At 51.5% G+C, this 19,609-nt stretch overlaps 2 protein-coding genes across 5 annotated transcripts; one reads left to right on the top strand and one right to left on the bottom strand.

The window, feature by feature from the left end:
* Positions 1 to 642: 642 nt before the first annotated feature.
* Positions 643 to 14,129, bottom strand: UNC5CL (unc-5 family C-terminal like). Of its 3 annotated transcripts, none has more exons than XM_047734825.1 (9): positions 13,858 to 14,129; positions 9,600 to 10,045; positions 8,794 to 9,094; positions 7,832 to 8,094; positions 7,092 to 7,193; positions 6,749 to 6,816; positions 5,793 to 5,893; positions 5,522 to 5,635; positions 643 to 3,845 (listed from the first exon to the last, which is right to left on the bottom strand). In XM_047734825.1, exons 2-9 carry the CDS (start codon positions 9,982 to 9,984, stop codon positions 3,623 to 3,625), a joined length of 1,557 nt encoding a protein of 518 aa, XP_047590781.1. In that variant the 5' UTR covers positions 9,985 to 10,045; positions 13,858 to 14,129; the 3' UTR covers positions 643 to 3,622. The 3 variants fall into 3 exon arrangements, with proteins under 3 accessions (XP_047590781.1, XP_047590779.1, XP_047590778.1); XM_047734823.1 differs by having other exon boundaries at positions 13,853 to 14,128; XM_047734822.1 differs by lacking the exon at positions 13,858 to 14,129 and adding an exon at positions 11,319 to 11,454.
* Positions 14,130 to 15,534: 1,405 nt separating this feature from the next.
* Positions 15,535 to 19,238, top strand: TSPO2 (translocator protein 2). 2 transcript variants are annotated; one of them, XM_047733961.1, is made up of 4 exons: positions 15,535 to 16,133; positions 17,515 to 17,707; positions 18,068 to 18,209; positions 18,456 to 19,238. In XM_047733961.1, exons 2-4 carry the CDS (start codon positions 17,535 to 17,537, stop codon positions 18,651 to 18,653), a joined length of 513 nt encoding a protein of 170 aa, XP_047589917.1. In that variant the 5' UTR covers positions 15,535 to 16,133; positions 17,515 to 17,534; the 3' UTR covers positions 18,654 to 19,238. The 2 variants fall into 2 exon arrangements, with proteins under 2 accessions (XP_047589917.1, XP_047589916.1); XM_047733960.1 differs by having other exon boundaries at positions 15,535 to 16,147.
* Positions 19,239 to 19,609: the final 371 nt, after the last annotated feature.

Here is a 19,609-nt window from a genome sequence, read left to right as displayed (position 1 = left end):
TTTCTTCTTCATTGAATTTTTATAAGCAACATTTTGGGTAGGACAGGTATTCAGTAAATGTTTGATGAATGAGTGAATGAGTGAATGGTTAGGTACACACCAAAGTTATGCCCATGTGGATCCATAATCTGGACCTGTGCTATTCATTACAGTATCCAGTAGGCACACCTAACTACTAACCACCTGAAATGTGGTTAGTACAACTAAGGAACAGTATTTTTATTTTATTTTCAATTTTTTTAAAGATTTTTTTAAAAAGATTTTATTTATTTATTTGGCAGATATTACAAGTAGACAGGCAGGCAGAGAGAGAGGAAGGGAAGCAGGCTCCCTGCTGAGCAGAGAGCCAGATGCAGGGCTCGATCCCAGGAGCCCCGATCCCAGGACCCCGGGATCATGACCTGAGCTGAAGGCAGAGGCTTTAACCCACTGAGCCACCCAGGCACCCCAATTTTTTTAAGATTTTATTTATTCACTTATTTATTTAGAGAAGGAGAGAGAGAGTGTGCATGAGAGAGGGAGGGAATGTCACGAGGGAGAGTCAAGTGAATGTCAAGCATGCAGGGCTCAATCCCAAGACCCTGAGATCATGACCTGAGCCAAAATCAAGAGCCAGACACTTAACTGACTGAGCCACCCAGACGTCCCTGAATTTTCATTTTATTTCAATTGATTTACATTTTAAAATTTATACCTAATTTCATTCTTGGAAGACTTTTAGCTTGTTTAACTTGTTACAAAAGTATACTTTTTCAGTTGTAAATTTTATGAAAGCTAAATATTGATCAAATATTTCCAACAAAAATTTAGCACATGTTCAATACAAATCGAGATAATGCTGTAATTGTAAACTATGTACCAGAGTCCAAATGCTTTATGAAAAAATAATGTAAAGTATGCCATTAATGTTTTTATATTCGTCACATGGGTAAATTATAATATTCTGGACACACCAGGTTAAACAAAATATAGTAACACTGACTTCACCTGTTCCTTTTTACATTTTTTGCATGTATGATTATTAGAAAACACAGAATCAAGTATATGGCTTTCCTTTTATTGCTATTGGACACCACAAATCCATACATTGGTGTGAGTGTCACTCAGCAGGTAGATGGGGTGCCGAAGACACAGGTTACTTCTGAATACTGGGGCCTCTAAGCCTACAGACCTAGGCCAATGCTTCCGGCTTATTCCCCTGCCAGCTCTAAACCCCACACAAAAAGTTTAGGAGGGCTCTACAACATGTGTGAGAGCTTAAGTCCCAAGTTTAGTGTTTTAGGAACCAGGCAGGTGGTCTACCAGGAAAAGGGCCAAAGGTAAAGTCACTTCATCCAAGAATGATGAAGTTTGGAGCTAGAGAGGTGAGAGCTGTGCTAATTAGCACTAGAGACAGGGCTGAGTGCTAAGTCTCCTAACACCCTCCCCCCAACACTCCCAACACTCCAGCCCTTGACTTTGGGTGCTGGCAAATACATGCCAAGCAGGTGTGATTTAAGAAAAGAAGGATCCATCCTCCAGAGATCGGGCAGCCTGCCACCTACCCCCTGAGACTTCCAAACATCTCTTTCCAGGCACTGGGAGCCCATTCTGAGGAATTAGAGTGGGGGTCAGAAGGCATTCCGTCCCAGCATAGAAACCCCTGTGACTTCAATGCACAATTCCAGAAGACCTGAAACTCCTAAAATAATTCATTCCAGGGTAGGGAGGAACACGAAATAAAGATGCCTTGGGCTGGTATGAAGAGCAAGAAAGAGACTTGGACTCCAGGAAGGAAAGAGGCTCTCAGCAGCCCTATCCTGAGCCAAGGAAGCAAGGAAAGCCAAAGCACCAACCAGGAGGGTGGGACACAATGGAAGAGGGAGGAGGTGGAAGGGCCCCACCCTGAAGGCTCACTTCTAACAGAATGGGAAGTGAACCTCCCTAATTTACCACTCTGAACCCAGAATTTCCAGTTTTCATTCTGGAAGCACAATCTACAAAACGCTTCCTTCCAACCAGCCCCCATCGCTATAATTTGACCAAATAAAACCATTCATACCCACATCCAAATTTATCAATTTGAGCAAAATACAGTTAATAACGAAGAAAGGTAATTTTCATATTTTATTATACAATATTGTTTACTATAGAAAAAGCTTTCATATCCTTTAATTAAATACAAAAGCAAAGCATTAGTGTTGCCAGAGAGATTGTTTGCCTGCCCTTAAAAAAATTAACAACACCTGCTTGCAAACAAAAGTATTACTAGAACTGAGTCAAATCCTTTATTCTCTTCCCAGGCCCCAGCCCACTAATCTCTTTCCTATACAGAGTCTAACACATAGTAGGGGGTAGATAAATATTCACTGACTGAATGGTGTGTTCTTTAATCCCCATTGTTTATTTCCTGACCCTAAACTGGATCTTGATTCATGGGGTAAAATCCTCCCCCCTCATTCATAGGGTAGCCCAGGGTCTTTTCATTGCTTTTGATACATAACATTGGTTTAAAGCTGCCTGAGGGGAAGGACAGGGGGGTTCATGGAGTAAAGGAAACCCTCAAAGGCAGGCACAGTGACTCTGCAGGGTTGGGAAGATGTTAAGACAGAGAGTAACAGGGAGACAGATTCAGGGATGCAGAGGCTGCACGAAATGGTGACAGCAAAATGAAGTCAGAGAGACTGAAAACTCACACAATTCCAGTTAAAAAGACTGGGAACGAACGTTCATCTTGAAGTTTCTTTTCCATTTTGATGTTTTATGATGGAGATAATAGCAGAGAGAGAGGAAGACAAGGCAAGGAAGGGAAGGCAGAGTCAAAGGAAGACAAAGGAGACGGTGGATAGCCAGGCATGGCTGACCTTGAACCCTGGTTCTCCCCTCCCATCACAACCACTAGGCAGCTCCTTAACACCTCAGCACCCATGCTCACTTCTGGCTTCTACTGTTAGAAGCCAGAAGTGTTACCATCCCCTTCTGGCCCCACCCAAAGATGGCTGAACCACTCCTTACTGTCCCTACCCTCTCTCCAACATCCTCCATGAAGCCTTCTCACTGCTCCAGCCCACACTATGCTGCCTCCCCTCTCAGCTCCTAAAACACGTCTGTTCATCCCACGCCCACATGTCCTAACCACAGGGCACTGCCGTTTTGGCATTGGCCCTCAGCCCGTGGGTGCTTCTTGACTTCCAAAAGAGCACTGCAGGTTTGTCAAGCTCCAAGCCCCATCTCCTCTATCCCAGGATTCCCCGTGATACCCACTCCGATGCTGGGTGTCACGAAGCGCTCAGTGAATCCCAGGGGACTGGCCAGTCCGCAAGGAATGCCAACAGGGCAGTCTCCCAGCCCACTGGTCAAGGAGTTTCCCGGAGGCCAGCCAGGCCTGACCATCCGCTGGGCTCCTGCGCCCCCTGCCGGCCAGGACGGGACCTGTTCTCAGGACCAAGCGGGTCGCAATTGTAGAGGAGGCGGGCAATGAACGGTGTTCACGGGGTTCTCGGTGGCCTCAGGCACTGTTGCAGGGTTCTGATGAGATGGAAGGGCAGGACCAGGAGCACCTGCTGCATTCTTCCTCAATGTCAGGGGCCCCCCGGGACCCAGAGTGCTGCGGACGGCGGCCCGCCCCGCCGCCTGGGGGTGCTCAGAGCTTCTCGTCCAGTTCCAGGCCCTGGTTCTCCTGGGCGCCCCCGCGGACCGGCGCCGGGCTACCGCTGTGCGTCCCGCTCAGGTAGTTCTGGATGGCCGAGGCGCAGTCCAGCCGCTCCATGACGGTCATGAGGTAGTGCAGCTCCTGCAGGCTGCCGTTCTGCTCCTCGAATAGCTCCAGGATGGCTGCGGCCGGGCTGCGCTGGCAGGACAGGAATCTGGCCGGGATACAGGCTTGGTGGGCGCGCTGTGGCGTGGGCGCGCTGTGGCGGGATCTACCCCATCCCCCAGCTCTGGCCCTCTCCTGCTCTTACCTGCCTTCAGGGGACTGGGGTGGTGGGAGGGCCCGGGGCCTGGAGATCTGCGATTATCCTGGCTCAAAGGCTACTTCTCTCTCTAGACCCCGGTCTTCCTCCTTCACCGGGAGCTTGGGCAAGAGGGCCTCTAGGGTTGCTTCCATCTCCCATAATCTTTTTTTTTTTTTTTTTTAATTTATTTGACAGACAGATCACAAGTAGGCAGAGAGGCAGGCAGAGAGAGACAGGAGGAGGAGGCAGACTCCCTGCTGAGCAGAGAGCCCGACACGGGACTCGATCCCAGGACCCTGAGATCATGACCTGAGCCGAAGGCAGAGGCTTTAACCACTGAGCCACCCAGGCGCCCCACCATCTCCCATAATCTTAACTGCTTTCTCCGCGTCCCCCACCCCAGACATACTCTCCCCTCCTCCTTCAACCCCAGGCCACCACATCGTGCCCACCCGTGAGGAAACAGTTGTTCTAAACCATGGCTTCGCCAGGACCCTTCCCTCTTCAAAAACATTCCAGAGTCTCTTCCCAGGACTAGCCAAGCCCATACTCCAGACCCTCAACTTATCTACAACTTGGTGTTGCTGTTTTTTCCTGACCTTTTCTCCCAATCCCAATCCCAAACCTTCCTGCTCTGAGCCTATCCCTTTCCCACTTTGCACACCACACCCACAACCAGGTGTGCTACTCCCTCCCAGCAGAGGGGCAGCTCCCCACTTCCCTACCACCTCCTCCATAAAGCCCTAATTCCCACCTCCTAGGTGGAGACCACCTGCACCCTCCAGTTCAGACTTTTGGTCTGAGCGACACCATGTCTTCGTGCTTCTTGCTTTAGCTGTTGTGTCTCTGTTCTCAACTTGCTATGCAGCAGTGGATATATACAATACACAAATATGTACAAGAAACCCTGCCTTTATTATTTAGGCTCTCTGTACCGCTTACTAAGGTGTAAGTTCCTGGATGCTGGAATCAGGTCTCATTCACCTTGTATTCCAATGCTGAGCATAGTTTTCCAGGACACTTGATAAATGTGGGTACTTGATAAATGTTTAGCAAACAGGTGATTTTTAAATCCACTCTGCTTTCAGCTGCGTCCAGCTCTAGTCCCAAATCCTGGGTGAAGTCCTTCCTGACCACTGCACTCATAGTCTGGGTTCCAGAGCTTAGTTCAGAATTGTTCTCCTACTGATTGCTGTTGACAGAGACCATGGTTCCATTGCCTGCATTATTACTAACATTTACTGAATTAACATAGGCCAGGCACTCAACTACATGCTTTGTATACATTATCTTATAGTCTGCCTTCTACCCTTCAGGGCACAGCATGTCAAGCACTCAGTATGTACCCAATGACTTATAAGTTAATTGATTCATTTTTTAAATATTTATTGAGCACCTACTCATGAGCCAGGCATCATTCTAGATACTGAGAAAATGGTAATAAACAAAAAGAGCTGCTCTATTGTGGGGAACAAGATAGGGAATAGCCATTCTCTGACTGACTGTGCTGCAGTCCTCAAGGTGCCCCGGAAGCCCACCACCCCAGTCCACCCCCCTCGCCCAACTGCAGACCTCGTCCCTCTTACCGGATTTTCATGCCGCAGAGCCCCAGGTGGGAGGCCAGCCGACGCCAGTCATTGCCCGTGATGCTGTTCGGTTCCAACAACATCTGCAGTTGCTCAAAGAGTTCTGGGGGCAGCCTGGGGTGGGAGAGGTGGAGTTCTCAGAGGGGAGGATCAGAGAAACCCAGTCTGTTCCACACACACCCCAAATGGTGTACATGCCCTGCAGGAGCCAGGGATGGGGGAGAGAATCCCAAACGTCCCGCCACCAGTAGCCCAAGCAACCCCACCTCACCTGTTGCACGGGGGTGGTTGAGAGACAGGGGGTGGAGCCGCCCAGGACTCTTCCTCTGATGCCTGGAATCTGAGGATTTCCATGTACTTGGTCTCCAAGCCCTGAGCCAGCAGAGGGTCAGGAACACACTTAGGGATCATGAGACTTCCCCTGAGCAAGAAACTGGAGAACCTGCCTCCATTCCTCAGATCCTTCAGCCTGTCACCCAGAGCTACTCTACCAGGAGATACAACCCTGCCCCACCTAGTGTCCCTTCCCCTCTGCTCCTCTGACCCCAGAACTTCCAGCTTTAAGTTTGTCTACTGAGCTCTTTGGGAGCTGAGACAGGAAGCCAAAGAGGGTACAGCCTAAGAGATCAGGAGAAGTCTCGGTGAGGTCACAGGGCAGGGAAAAGTCAGTCAAAGGTCGGGACACTGAACTCAGGCATGTGCCTCCTTCCCTCCATCCCTTGGTCCCTCCTTGCAGGTGACAACCTGAGAGGTACTGGCCTACTCTCCACTGAGGCGCCACCACAGATTCCCCAAGGACTCTCAACCCTGATGTCAACTCTTCCCCCTCAGGAGAGTGGGATATTTAACTCTCATCCCACCTACTCAAGCTCCCCCCTCCCCAGCTGCTTTCCACACTGAAGATACACAATATCATCTCTTAGGTGCAGACAGTCAGCCTAGAAAGAAACCACATTTCTCTGATGTCCAATTTCCTCTGGACTAAGAAATGGGCTTAATCGAGGGTTTGGTTCTTTTACCCTCCTACTGGATTCATCCGTGGATAGACAAGAGAGTCAGGGATGGAGGGCAACTTGGAGGCCAGGTGGTCTCAGCCCCTGGAAGAATGCCATCCACCTGCTTGATTATGTGATTGAGGCCAGACTTACTGGGCACCAGACTCCTCGCCCACTTTGCCCAGGGCTCCCCCAAACCTTGCCCTTGCTTTGCCCCTCAGCTCCAACTCACATCCTGGAAAGTGTGCATGGTGACGATGATCTCACTGGTAAGTGTGGAGCAGTCATCATTCTCATTGGCTACAAAGAGGAGAGGACATGGCAGGTCAGCAAGGGCAAAGCCTGACATAAGGGAGCAGGAGAAGTGAAAGGGATTCCACAGACAGGCTTTCAAAATCTGAAGGCACTGGGCAAGATGCTCTATCTTGCTCTCTACTAAGATCAGTTGTGACTCCTCACCTTTTAGAGAAGGTGTGCATGCATGCCTAACCAAATAAGGAGCTGCAGGGGGGTGGGGTGAGGTGGGGGCTTGGGAAGAATAGAGGGGAGGAGGTGGACCAGGTCTTCTGGACTACCTGCTTTTCTCCGGAAGCAGAAGGAACGGAAGGGGCACTTTCCATGCCAGATGTGGAGATGGGGAACCAGCTGGCAACTGCTCTCATCCACATTCTCCCAACCTGGAGAGGAGGCAGAGTGGAGGGCCTCAGAAAGTGGGGTCTTCCACGAGTGTTTGAGGATGCCTACTCTGCAGCAGGTGTCATGCAGGGTGCAGTGGGGAGGCATGAGGCGGGAGCGAAAGCAGGAAGGTGTCTCGAGTGGATGTGAGTCCTCAGAGCCTGGACAGGGACCCTGTGAGCAGCCTTCTCTTACTACCGCACATCTCCCACACACACAGCACACAGGCCTCCCACCTCCCATCCACGACCCGCAGAAGCAGCCATGCATCTAGGCTCTGTCTGCGAACCACACAGATGTCCTCGGTCCTGTAAGCAAGTGCAGCAGCCTATGCCACAAAGGAAGGGGGGGGCAGAGAAGACTGGGACCCCTCCTCAGAACTAGCCCCAGCCAGGGGAGGCAATAAAGGCCTCCGCTCCCCTTGCCCCTGCATCATCCTGTCCTCCCACGGAGGGGCCAGGACCAAATGGACCACAGAGGAAGGAAGCGGACAGAGCCCGGGGCTCCTACAGGCAGCCACAGAAGCCAGAGATCCCCTTGGAACCCCCTCTTTTGGAAGCCAAAAGAAACTCGAGGTTCCCAGGTTTCTACCCCCTCCCTCTAGTGGGGCCCCTGCAGCCCAGGCCCCCATCTCACTCACCCTCAGAGATGTATTTGAGCTTCAGGCACTGGTCCCCGCGGGCCCCTGTGAAGTCGAAGAGCTGGCAGGGCCCACGCAGGCGCCCTCCGTGGGGCTGCTCATTGGTCACGGCCCACTGCAGGGCGCAGGGTGTGTTGTTGAGAAAGTAGATGCGCAGCTGCAGGTGGGACTGCCCTGGCGCCAGCGGTGAGCAAAAGACAGCCAGCTGCAGCCATTTGCGGGCGTCCCGGCCCGCAGGAGCCTCCAGCACACAGGTGTAGAGACTGCAGGGAAAGATGGGGACAGGGGAGCTGGGGGCCCCATGCACCTGCCAGCTGGCTCCTAAAGCACTAGGAGCTAAGGAGCGCAGTCAAGGGGGGAAGTGAGGGGGAGTCAGGCAGGTAGGGGGACAAAATGTGAGTCACATTGAAGTGACCATCACAGAGTGGGGGAAGGGCCAGCAAGACTCCTCCCGCATGGGAGGGAGGGAAGGTGGGCTCAGGGCCACTGTGATTCAGCGTGGTCCTACACACGGCTGGCCCTGTTGTGCTCAGTGGGAAAGAGAGACAGAAGGACCTAAGATCCTGGAAAGACAGAGCTAAGGGCAGACATGAGATGGGAGGGGGTCTTGGAGAACCGGAGGGGACAGCCTGCCCTAGCCCTAGATGGTCCTGAACAGGGACATAGGGTAGACATAGACAAGTTTAGAGAGACAAAGGTGGGGATGGGACAGACCCTTCTAGATGGAGGACTGGGGTGGTAGGTGTAGACGGGCAGAGAGCCTGCCACAGGGGGCACAGTCCTGGACAGGGCTGAAGTGGAACATGCTGCCCTACACACTAGGACAGAGGGAACAGGAAGGGCCATGGAGAGTGAAGGGGTTTGCAGGCCGTCTGGGACAGATCAAGGGGCAGTTCCAGACAGAAAGTGGAGGATGAGGCCAACCGAGACAACGGGCAGGAAGACTGGGCCGATGGGCCTACCTGAAGTGGGAGAGCTGGATACGACACTCGTCCCTGGAGGTGTGGGCCCCAGGCCGCCCCAGGGGCCTCCAGGCCTTGGCATCGAGCAGGGCTGTGTTGCTGCTGTAGGTACGAGCATGGCTGGGCTCCTGGGCACAGTGCTTGAATGTGAGGGTGCAGGGCTTCAGGAAGGAGGCCCCATGGGGGCCACACGCCACCACAGGGCTCACCAGCCCCTGGGCTCGGGACAGTGATGGGGCGTCCAGCAAGTCCCACACCAGGATCAGGGACACCCTCTCCTGGCGGCCCACAGCCACAGCTCCTGGGGAGAACAAGAGTTGAGATGGGCCGGACAGGCAGGCTCACCCAACCCCAGAGAGGCCAGGCCACACTGGGAGGGGAGGTGGGACAGGAGCCCAGGAGAGAGATTGCCTATCAGGGCACATGGGGAAGCAGTGTGCAAGGAGAGAAAAACTGAGCTGACTTGTGGCGTAATCCTGAGCAGGTCACCCTCCCTTCACTCCTGGGCCACTGCTAGCCCTTACGGGACTAGTGGGAATTTGCAAGAGGTGCTCTTGCTCCAGGCACTTTCCATTACTGAGAATTGTCATAACACACTGTTCATTTCCACCTGGCACTTGATTTCCTGTCAGGGAGTTGTCACAAAAATATGCAATCTATCCATCTTTGGAGTCAATGAAGTCATAAAAATATAAATAATTTTCAAAATTATGGAGATGTCTACGAATGATGCTCCCTGTGGCACGACACCCTTGTGCAACACACAAGGAACAACTCTAGGCTGAGAAGGGAGAAGGTGCTGTTACCTGGTGGGATGAGCAGAGAGATGCCCATATCCTGGAGCATCAGGCAGCCACCACGGTGATCCACCTCTCGAGCTGAGAACACCAACAACTTATGCATCAGCTGACGGATGATGGTCTGGCCTTGAGTGGGTGTGTGCAGTTCCTGGTAGAAGGCGGCCATCTCCGGTAGTGTGGCCGGTGCACACTGCCTTGAGGACTCATTTTCCGGTAGGGGAGTGGGATGGGCCACTGGATCCTCTTGGCTATCCAGCTTCCAGCAGGCCCCCAGCAGCCAGCGAGGACAGTGCCATCGAAGGCACTGGACCAGAAGGAGGGCACTCGCCACCGGGACACCCACCAGCAGTAGGAACCGGGCCGGTTGGAAGGCACTCTCATCAGAGCACATCCGCGTGGTCCCTCGATGCTGCCAGTTCCCCTGCACCCCTGGGCCAGCCAAGGCCAAGGACCTGGAGGAGGAAAGAGGCAGTCCCAGGTAAGCCTTTTCAATGTCCTGGAGGCCAAGGCTTAGCTTCCAGCCGGCTGCAGTAAGGGAGCCAATCGTCTTCATTCCAGTGCATCCTTGATTAATACCTTTATCAAAACTTCCCCTATCTCTGTCTGACTCAAGAACCTGCCATGGCTCCCCATGGCCTAGTACATCACATTTAACTCCCGTGAGGAGGATGTAAATTCAAGTGCCACCTTGGCCACTGGCTGAGCAAATGTGTCCTATTGCTTACTGTCCCTCAGTTTCTGTATCTGTCGGAATACTGCTCTTGATCTTCACAGAAAAATCTTTAAGTGGAATAGCAAGTTACAGAGAACTAGACATCCTCCAACCCCATTAATGTAACTAGCAGAACTGTAGACAAGTACAGATACATATTTACAGGTCTATACATGCCAACCACAGAGAAAGTTCTCGAATAGTACTATGCTGTAAAAATATAATGTAAGTTGGGTTGCCCAGGTGGCTCAATCTGTTAAGCATCCAGCTCATGATTTTGGCTCAGGTCATGATCTCATGGGTCACAAAATCGAGCCCTGGGTTGGCTCCATGCTCAATGGAGAGTCTGCTTGGGATTCTCTGCCTCTCCCTCTGCTCCTTCCCCCATCACTCTTTCTCTAAAATAAATAAAATTTTTACATATATATGTATACAGACACACATATATATAACCTTCCATATATAAATCTCTAAATATATACATTTGTATGTAATATATATATTTTTATACATATGTAAATATATATTTATTATATATAATATTTATAAAATGTAAGCCACAAATGCAATTTTAAACTTTCTAATGGCCATAATAAAAAGGCCAAAAGAAATAGGAGGAATTAATTTTAATAATATATTTTATGTACCTACCCCAATATATTCAAAATATCACTTGGGAGGAAATCAATGCAAAATTACTGAGATATTTTACATTCTGTTTTCCCACTAAGCCTTTGAAATCCATGTGTATTTTACACTCACAGTGCATGGCAATTGGGACCTACTAGTGATTCCTGTCTGGAGCAATGCAGGTCTGAGAGGACTCACCCCATGCTATTCCCCCCAGTCACTACTGAAACAGACAGGAAATTGAGAGGGTGGAAGGTGTGAACTAGGACTTTCAATTTTCTTAAACTCTTTTTCCTGAATTTGAATTTTTTTACCCCAGGCATGTATTTTATATTAACTTTGTAATTCTTTTGAAAAGCTACCTAAAGTTAAACAATAATTACTGCTCAGGGTGATTGTGAGGATGGCATGAGATCATGGGGAAAGCATTTGCAGATGATAAAGCCCTGCCCAAATCTGTTTCTTTAGGCCCCACCTATTGCCAGAAAGGTCAGAAGGTAGCTCACAGGGACCTGTGAACTAGAAAGAGTAACACACTTAGACATGGAAGCAAAACGAGAAAGAAAACCAAAGTTTTCTCCAGTGAGGCTGGGCAAAGGCAGGCGCTGACTGCCTGCCCACCTGGTTACCAGTGGGGGCCTCAGATTGGAACCTGGCCCTTCCAGCAGCTTCCCCATATGGTTGCCAGACCTTCCTGAGGCCCTCTAGAGCCTACCGCCCTCATTCTCCCTGAATCTCCAACACCCTACACTCGGGCCAGGCTGGGGTCCTCACACCCGCCTAATTCCAGCCTCTGGCCTCCGCTCCAGCTGTTCTCCCCATCTGCCTCACCTACCCACCTGGACCCCCTCCCGCTCTACAGCGCCTCCCTGTGGTTCACCAGCCCTTGACATGCTCACCCCTCCCAAGTTTCTCTCCAAGGCCATCCCACCTTACAGAAGGACCCTTGACTCTATACTGTCACCTTTCCTGAGCACCAGTTGTGTACCTCGAACTGTGGGATAAAGATGATGTCTCAGGAAGCTCCTGAGGGAATATGATTCATTTGCTCTGTAACCGAGTTCTGGGTGGCATCATAGCCTCTGTCAAAATCCTGGAGATCCCCATGGTTAATTCACTGGGATCTGCACTAGAGAGAGGCTTCTGGCATCCGTTCCTCCCCACTCCCTTCGTTCACACCCCAACCCAGAGCTGAGGCCTCTCCTCAAGCTTCCAGGTCCTTCCATGCCCACCTTCTTCCTTCCTTCCTTCCTTCCTTCCTTCCTTCCTTCCTTCCTTCCTTAGGGCCCACGAAACCCAAGCCCCTTTCCTTGGGTCCTCCCAGAAAGGGGCAGAAACTCCTCTGTAGCGTCAGGATTAAGGACTGCGGCAGGATCTATTCCCCCCACCCTTACCCGGTCCCCACTGAAAATGTAGACAGAAAGGAAGGTTTGGCATTGCTCCCTTTGCCTTTCAGTGCAACCCTGCAGACACACTGTAGCAGCTTTCTTCAGCCAAAGCCCTTTGCAGGGCACGTGAGTAAAGTGGGTGAGATGGCAAGGCCCCACATCTGGTGGAAAAGGGGGCTGGAGCAGCCAGCAACCCTTCACGCTGCAGCCATTCCAAAAGGTCCTCCAACATGAAAAATAATTGGGATTATAACTGCAGTAATACTGGTTATCATTCATGGAGCTCTACCCCATGCCACTGTGTTGGAGTACTCTATGTGGCCCATCTCATTTGATCCTCATAGTAGCCTTGTGAGTTGGGTATTATTTTTACCTCCGTTTCCCAGATAAGGAAGCCAAGTTTTCTCCTCACCATGGAGGCGTATGGGAGATTATTAAGTACAACTGAAGGCAGAGGGAAGGATGAACAGAGATGACTGTGTTTCAGAAACATTACCTTTCTCTCTCTGCCCCCTTTTCCCCCATGGGTCTTTCTTCCTTTCCACTTCTAGAGGAAGTGAAGTTGAAAGAGAAAGAAACAAAAATAAAGTAAAAATAAATGGAAAGACCCAAAAGGCACATCCTTGGTTCCACGGTGCGGGACAAACCCCTCCCCTTGCCCACAAAGGCACCGGTGGCTAGTTAACATGAAAGAAAGGAGGGACTCCACTGTTTCTGGAGCAACAACCTTCCTGGGGCCTCCAAAGACCAGAGTCCAAATCCCCTCCACCCCATTGGATGGCACAGCAGAGTCTCCCTGCCCAGCCTCCCAACCTGAAACAGTTGGCATATTACTCCCCAAGGCCCCAATGGGCCTCTCATGGGCAGCCCATTCATTAACTCTCCCCCAGCTCGGCCCCCTTTCTCCCAGGCTGGCAGATCTCCAAGCTGCTTGGCCCTCACTCCATCCTCCCCTTAACCCTAGGAGGAGGAAGGGTCCTGAATCTACAGCAGGCCAACCAGATAAATGTAGCCTAGACCTTCTCAAACCCATGCCTGCCTCCTTACTACCCATGGCTCCAGTCTGCCTTGGCCCTGACCCCAGACTATCATGGGTAGCAGGTCCCCAAGACAACGGTGCTTTAGAATGCTGACATCACTTGTCCCTCGGAAGTTGCCTCCTCCAGCACAAAGATCTGGATTCCTGCTGTAACACTCTGCTCATGTCCTTAGAGGTAGCTCTCAACCCTTGTCCCCCATCACTGGTTCTTACCATGCCTACTCAAACCCTGCCAGCTCATTATTGAAACACATAAAAAGTACCAGACGGATGAGTCCAAACCTGCCATGGGCAGCGTTCATCAGCATAGTCCACATTTCCATAGTGCATACAACAGGCTCCCAGATCCTCACGCCCACTGAGCACTTGCCCCTGCCCTCTTCTCCTCTAGCAGAGGCTCTCCACACTCTGGCTAAGCTGGCCTCATTGAGCCCCAGGTGGCCCCATTGCAATGCTCACCCTGCCCCCGGCTGCCCCAGGGTGTGTTCACCTTACCGTGTAGGTGCTCCTAGAGGCTGTTGGCTTGCCCAGGAACAGCAGTTCCTTCTCTGAGAAATCAGCCAGACCAGGTCACCAGGCCAGCAAACAAGGAGAGGTGGGCGGGGAATCCGGGCAGGAGTGGCCCGGAGCTTCCCGGCAATGACCTGCCTTCCAGAGCCCTAAAGAGGGGTGTGGGAGTCTGTCCCTATCTATTGGCAAAGTCCAGCTGAGCTGGAGGAGTAGCTGAGGATCCCAGAAGTCAGTCTGAGTCTGGAAGGGAGGGGACAGCGAAAGAGAAAACCTGGGTACAGGTGAACCCCTCCCTACAGTGCCCTCTGCTGGTGAGTAGCTGCTCCCACCAGAGGCTAGGGAAAGGGCAGAAGGTAAGAGGAGGGAGCCCTGACAGGAGCTTCTCAACAACAGCATGCACACAAAACACACGAAGGACAGGATGAAAAGGGGGGTTCTGATCCCATATATATCTGAGCTGAGGCCTGAGATTCTGCATCTCTAAGAAGCTCCCAGCTGATGCCAGTGCAGCTGGTCCAGGAGCTTAGACAATGTCTAGTTGCACCCTTTCCTGCACAGAGATGAGAGGAGGCACTGAGAGGGTTAATGACTCACAAGGTGCTGGCAGCATTGGGGTGTTCCCCTATCTGCTTCCTGCCCGTGTGCAGTGTGCAGCAGCGTTGGCAGGAGCCCTGAACTTGGGGGAGAGCAGACTTTGGGCTGTTTGCCAGCCTGAGTCCTTTCATAGAAATTCTGCCTCAGAAAGTGCCAGTGGAATGAAAGATCCCCGTGAAGATGGATTTTTTTCCCCAGCTGTTTGCTGCTGTACTCTTAGCTCCTGATACAACCTGGTCCATAGCATGTATTGAATAAAGACTCGTTGAATGAATGCGTGGACCCACTCAGAGAAAAGAGGATGTGTTCCGGCCCCAGACTACAGACACTGAACACAGGCGACTCATCTATTGGCTGAGTACGCTCAGGCAAGTTACTCGACCCCTCTGAGCCTCCCTTCCCTTGTCTGACAAATGCAGATAATATGATCTACCGCGTGAGGGATAAGCATGGTCGTTATTGAGCTAATAACTGTAAAATGCTCGCCACAAAGTAGATGCCCAGTTAAGTGGTAACTGTTGTCACCGTGGGCCCCATGGGCTGGCCTCCTGCTGTCGAGGATCGAGGTGAACTCCCCAGACCCCCAGGTATCAATCATCTCATAGAACATAAGTAACTGCCCCTGCTTTCATCTCAGTTAATGATTGCTTAGCCTCTTGTCCCTGACTGCAAACTCCTCCCCTCTGCTGCCTTCCCCAGGGTAGAAGCCAAAGGATGGGATAAACTCCCAGGGCTAACTGAGTCCCCAAAGCGGAGAGATGGGGCAAAGGAATGATGGAGAGCCGCCAGCCTGGGAAGGGGACCTCAAGAGTAAAGGACGAGCAAGGGAGAGGTGTTCAGAAGTTTGTTTGTTTTTTTAGGATTTTAGAGATTTTTTTTAAGATTTAAGAGAGAAAGAGAGATCACAAGTAGGCAGAGCAGCAGGCAGAGAGAGGGGGGGAAGCAGGCTCCCTGCTGAGCAGAGAGCCCAATGCGGGGCTCAATCCCAGGACCCCGAGATCACGGCCTGAGCTGAAGGCAGAGGCTCAACCCACTGAGCCACCCAGGTGCCCCTGTTCAGAACTTTTATAGGGACAGAAAGGGCGGGTGTTAGTCTTTGCTGGACAAGGCTCTGTGTGAGTCACACAGGAGGCTGCTTTCTCCTCTGAGTCATGAAGTTATAGGGGTTTGTGAAAATCTGTCAAGCTCGAGTTCCAAGCCGGGAAGGAGCATGCCAACTGGGCTATAACCAGAGGCTGCGTCCATGTATCATGAACTCATTTCCAAGCTGCTGGCACTTGCTTCACTTGGGGGGTAACCCCTGTTACAGGAAGATACTGGGGAAATCTGAGGGTCCCCACCACCCCCGTGGACACAAGCCAATTCACGGGATGTGGAGGCCACCAGCTTCGGTAGGCTTGTGGCCTGGGGCTGAGCCAGCCCAGGGGATCAGGCTCTCACAGTGCTGAAGCCTCGATCTTTCTAACAAGTCCTCCAGAGGCCAGGACCAACAAACCAGGGGACCTCTCCTAAAAGGAACCCTTCATGGCCATGGAGACATGCCAGTGCTGCCCCCTTGTCATTGGAGAAAGACAGGCCAGATGGGAGCCTCACTCCGCCCTTCTCCTGGTCCCCCACCCTCTTCTGCTTTGCACAAAACGGATATCGTCGGGGATTCGTCCTGGGAGGTATGCTGCTTGAGGTAAGAGGAACGCAGGCCTGGGAATAAGGAGGCAGCAGCAGAGTGTGGAAAACAGGAGAAAATAGGGTGTGGGTGCGGGAGGAGCCTTCAACACTGAGCATAACAACAGAAAGAGAGACAAGAAGGCTGGAGATGAGCGAATGGGCAGTGAGAGGCAGAGAAGTAGAGAGACACAAGGGCAGGTAGGCCAGGGAGCCCTGTCCGTGGAACCTCCAGGACGAACAGGGGCCCTGAGCAGAAAAGGATGAAGTAGACAGTCACTCCAGGACACTGAGAATCACCACATCTGTCTTCCTTGCAGTCCCAGCAGTCATGGGAGGGGGCTGAAGTACCATGTACAAATGAGAATGATACCATGTGGGGCCTGGGGGGACTTGGCTGGAGGAGGGTCTGTGTCTTGTTCCACATGCAAATGAATGTGGCAGCTTCTTAATCAAAGACCAGGCAGTTGCTTCCTTGAGAAGTCAGGCCGCAAGAAAGCTGAGCACTTGTGTCATAGGCTCAGTCCCTCCGGAAGTGGAGAGGTGGAAGAGGGACCTCGCCAGCCCCTGAGGGACAGGTGAGACCTAACGTTTCAGAGAAAGGAACCCAGTGTCATTCAGCTAAGTTCAAATAGGGCAGCAGCTCAGGCTGCTGTGGGCCTCTTGGGTCTGCCAGTCTGGTGTATGGAGATAAGCCTGGGGGCCCATGGGCTGCCCCATTTTTTTTATTTCTTTTTAAGATTTTATTTATTTATTTGACAGAGATCACAAGTAGACAGAGAGGCAGGCAGAGAAAGAGGGGGAAGCAGGCTCCCTGCCGAGCAGAGAGCCCAATGCGAGGCCCGATCCCAAGACCCCAGGACCATGACCTGAACTGAAGGCAGAGGCTTAACCCACTGAGCCACCCAGGCGCCCCGAGCTACCCCATTTTTGACTAGAAAAGACCCCCAGGGAATCTCTGGATCCTGCCTCTCTAGTCCTTCCAGGCAGGTTATATCAGCTTGGCTGAGTTCAACGTAAGGCAGTGTCCCTGTCAAGGGCCTGCTGTGTACCTGCCAGCCACTACGGGAGGAAGAAAAGACCATCATACCTGGACCTGAACTCTAGGAGTCAGATACACACAAGAGGGAAGGAGCCTTGCACTCAGAAGTAGTTATCAATACCGGACAGTATTTTCTGAGTGCCAGAGAAAGAGCAAGGCAGTATGGGCTAGCAAGTGCAGGATGGGAGCTGGGCCAAGGTGGGGAGAATGGCATCTCTTACCAGACCTCCCAGGAGGGGCTCAGGCCACAGTACAGTGTCAGGTAGCAGGTGGAGACAGTCAGGCAGGCGTGGGGAAAGGACTAGGAGGGAGGCCCACCAGCAGCATGTTGTCTGCCTTCTTAGATTTTGCCTCTGTGAGGGGAATGCAGCCTCACGGTGCCATCTTTTTGGCCCTTCCCCACCTGGGGCCTGTCCTGCTCTGGCTGCTCACCCGTCATCAGACGTCTGGTTGGGACGACAGCCCAAAGAAACCGCCCTGGTGCCCGCCTCACAAAGTCTTGCTGGCAGGATGGATAACCATCTACTTTGTCATGGGGTGAGCACCCATTTCTCCTGCCTTGGCCCTGATACCTGTGAGGATGGGAACAAGGCCCTGCACCCCTGAAATACTACTGCATTCTGGACTTCACAGGGACGGCATGCCATCCTGCCTCTTGGGGGGGGAGGGAGTCCCCTCTGCACCTGCCTAGGACTCCAGACAGCCTAGTTCCTCCCCCTCTCCGAGTTTCCCCATGGCCTCCCCCACCTCATCTTGCATGCCCCGCTCCTCCCACCACCTCCGGCTGGCCCTCAAGGGATGCTTAGACAGCCTGCTCCCACTTCAAACCAAAGGGCTTCCTTTTGGTAACCAAGAGTCCTCCCTCCTTCTGAGTGTTCTGCCACCATCTCTCCACAGCTATGCCTCCTACCTGGTGTGGAAGGACCTGGGAGGGGGCTTCAGGCGGCCCCTGGCCCTGCCTCTCGGCCTCTATGCTGTGAAGCTCGCCATCAGCTGGGCTGCCCTGATTCTCTTTTTCGGAGCCCACACCCATGGTCTGGTAAGGCATGCAGTGGAAGTAGTGTAGGAACAGGTGCGAACACCCGTGGCCCCCAGAGCAGATAACACAGTAGACCAATCGAGTGCAAGCAGATTAACAGGTGGGCAGACTTCTCTGAGCTCTGGTTGAGTGCCCAGACCTCAGCAAATTGGCTCACTGGGTCCAGGGTGCTGCAGAAAGGCGGAGGGCTCAGTGCTCAGAGCAACCTACCTGACTGCCCTGCGTCCCTGCCCCTCCCCCGTCCAGGCCCTGCTGCACCTGCTGCTGCTCTATGGACTGGTGGTGAGTACAGCACTGATCTGGCACCCCATCAACAAACTGGCCGCCCTGCTCCTGCTGCCTTACCTGGCCTGGCTCACCGTGACCGCTTCCATCGCCTACCGCCTGTGGAGGGACAGCCTCTGTCCAGACCATCAGCCTCAGTCCATGGGGGAGAACGACTGAGGCAGGAGTGGAGGGAGGATGGCCAGGGTAGGGTAGAAAAGAACGCAGGCAGGGTTGTGGGGCTATTTGGAGGAGGAAGGGAGGGGAAGGGGGGCCAGATTTGATGCATCCCTGAAGATGACTCAGCCCAGGGTGGTCACTCTCCTGGGTCCCCTGGTGCCAATTTCCTTTCCATTTCAGAAACGGGAGAGGGGAAACTTATTTTATATTTAGTATAAATTAACTAATTCTGTATTAATAAGGTAATTTAGAAATACCCATTAATAAAATCCTTTACAAAATTTGAGGGTATGATGCGAAGTGCGTATCTGGGAAGACGAAGTCGAGAGCAGTGTTGCAGGGGTAGACGCATCTGTGCATGTGTGGGAGTCCGTGTCGGTCAATGCTAGCAGGAAGGCCAGTGCACAGCGAGGGGAGGGTGGGCGTACCGTCTCCGCTCCCCCTCCCGATAGGGCCGAGATATTTAGGACTCAGATTTCAGTTACCTGGAACACAAAGTCATTTTGAAAAGTGGTATAAAAGCAAAACACAAAAGTAGATAAAGTTAAAAAAAAAAGATGCAAATTATATGTCAGGTTTATATAATATTTTATTTTGGAGTAGTTTAATGTTATTTTATTGGATTTTAATTAATATATATTAATAACAATAATATAATGTGTATAATATATACCATAGTATATTATAGTTATTATAATAATATTATACTATGGTTATACAATATATTATTCTCATGTACTTTCTAAATGTCATATTAAGACCTTATGCGATTATCACTGATAAAGAGGATTATAGCCCATTTTTTATTTTTGTTTTCATATTCTTTTTTACTATTAATTATTTTAAATCCATTAATGACTATTACAATAAGAGAAAACATTGAGAAAAAGAGATGAACACCTCAGTGCTGCTAAGTGATTTCAGACTTCTCTCTACATCTTCTCATTGGTTTCTTA

This window comes from Lutra lutra, chromosome 6 (assembly GCF_902655055.1).
Source record: "Lutra lutra chromosome 6, mLutLut1.2, whole genome shotgun sequence".
NCBI lineage: Eukaryota > Metazoa > Chordata > Mammalia > Carnivora > Mustelidae > Lutra > Lutra lutra.
Note: the sequence above shows the minus strand (reverse complement) of the source record. Positions and strands in the feature narration are given on the sequence as shown.

Excerpts from the sequence above, each read along its gene's own strand:
- TSPO2 (XM_047733961.1), top strand. The coding sequence starts at position 17,535 with ATGCAGCCTCACGGTGCCATCTTTTTGGCCCTTCCCCACCTGGGGCCT. Across the intron at positions 17,708-18,067 it reads ACCATCTACTTTGTCATGGG|CTATGCCTCCTACCTGGTGT; the intron begins GTGAGCACCCAT and ends ATCTCTCCACAG. Across the intron at positions 18,210-18,455 it reads GAGCCCACACCCATGGTCTG|GCCCTGCTGCACCTGCTGCT; the intron begins GTAAGGCATGCA and ends TCCCCCGTCCAG.
- UNC5CL (XM_047734822.1), bottom strand. The coding sequence starts at position 11,353 with ATGATCTCATGCCATCCTCACAATCACCCTGAGCA. Across the intron at positions 10,046-11,318 it reads CCTCACAATCACCCTGAGCA|GTCCTTGGCCTTGGCTGGCC; the intron begins GTAATTATTGTT and ends TTCCTCCTCCAG. Across the intron at positions 6,817-7,091 it reads CTGCTTCCGGAGAAAAGCAG|CCAATGAGAATGATGACTGC; the intron begins GTAGTCCAGAAG and ends TCCTCTTTGTAG.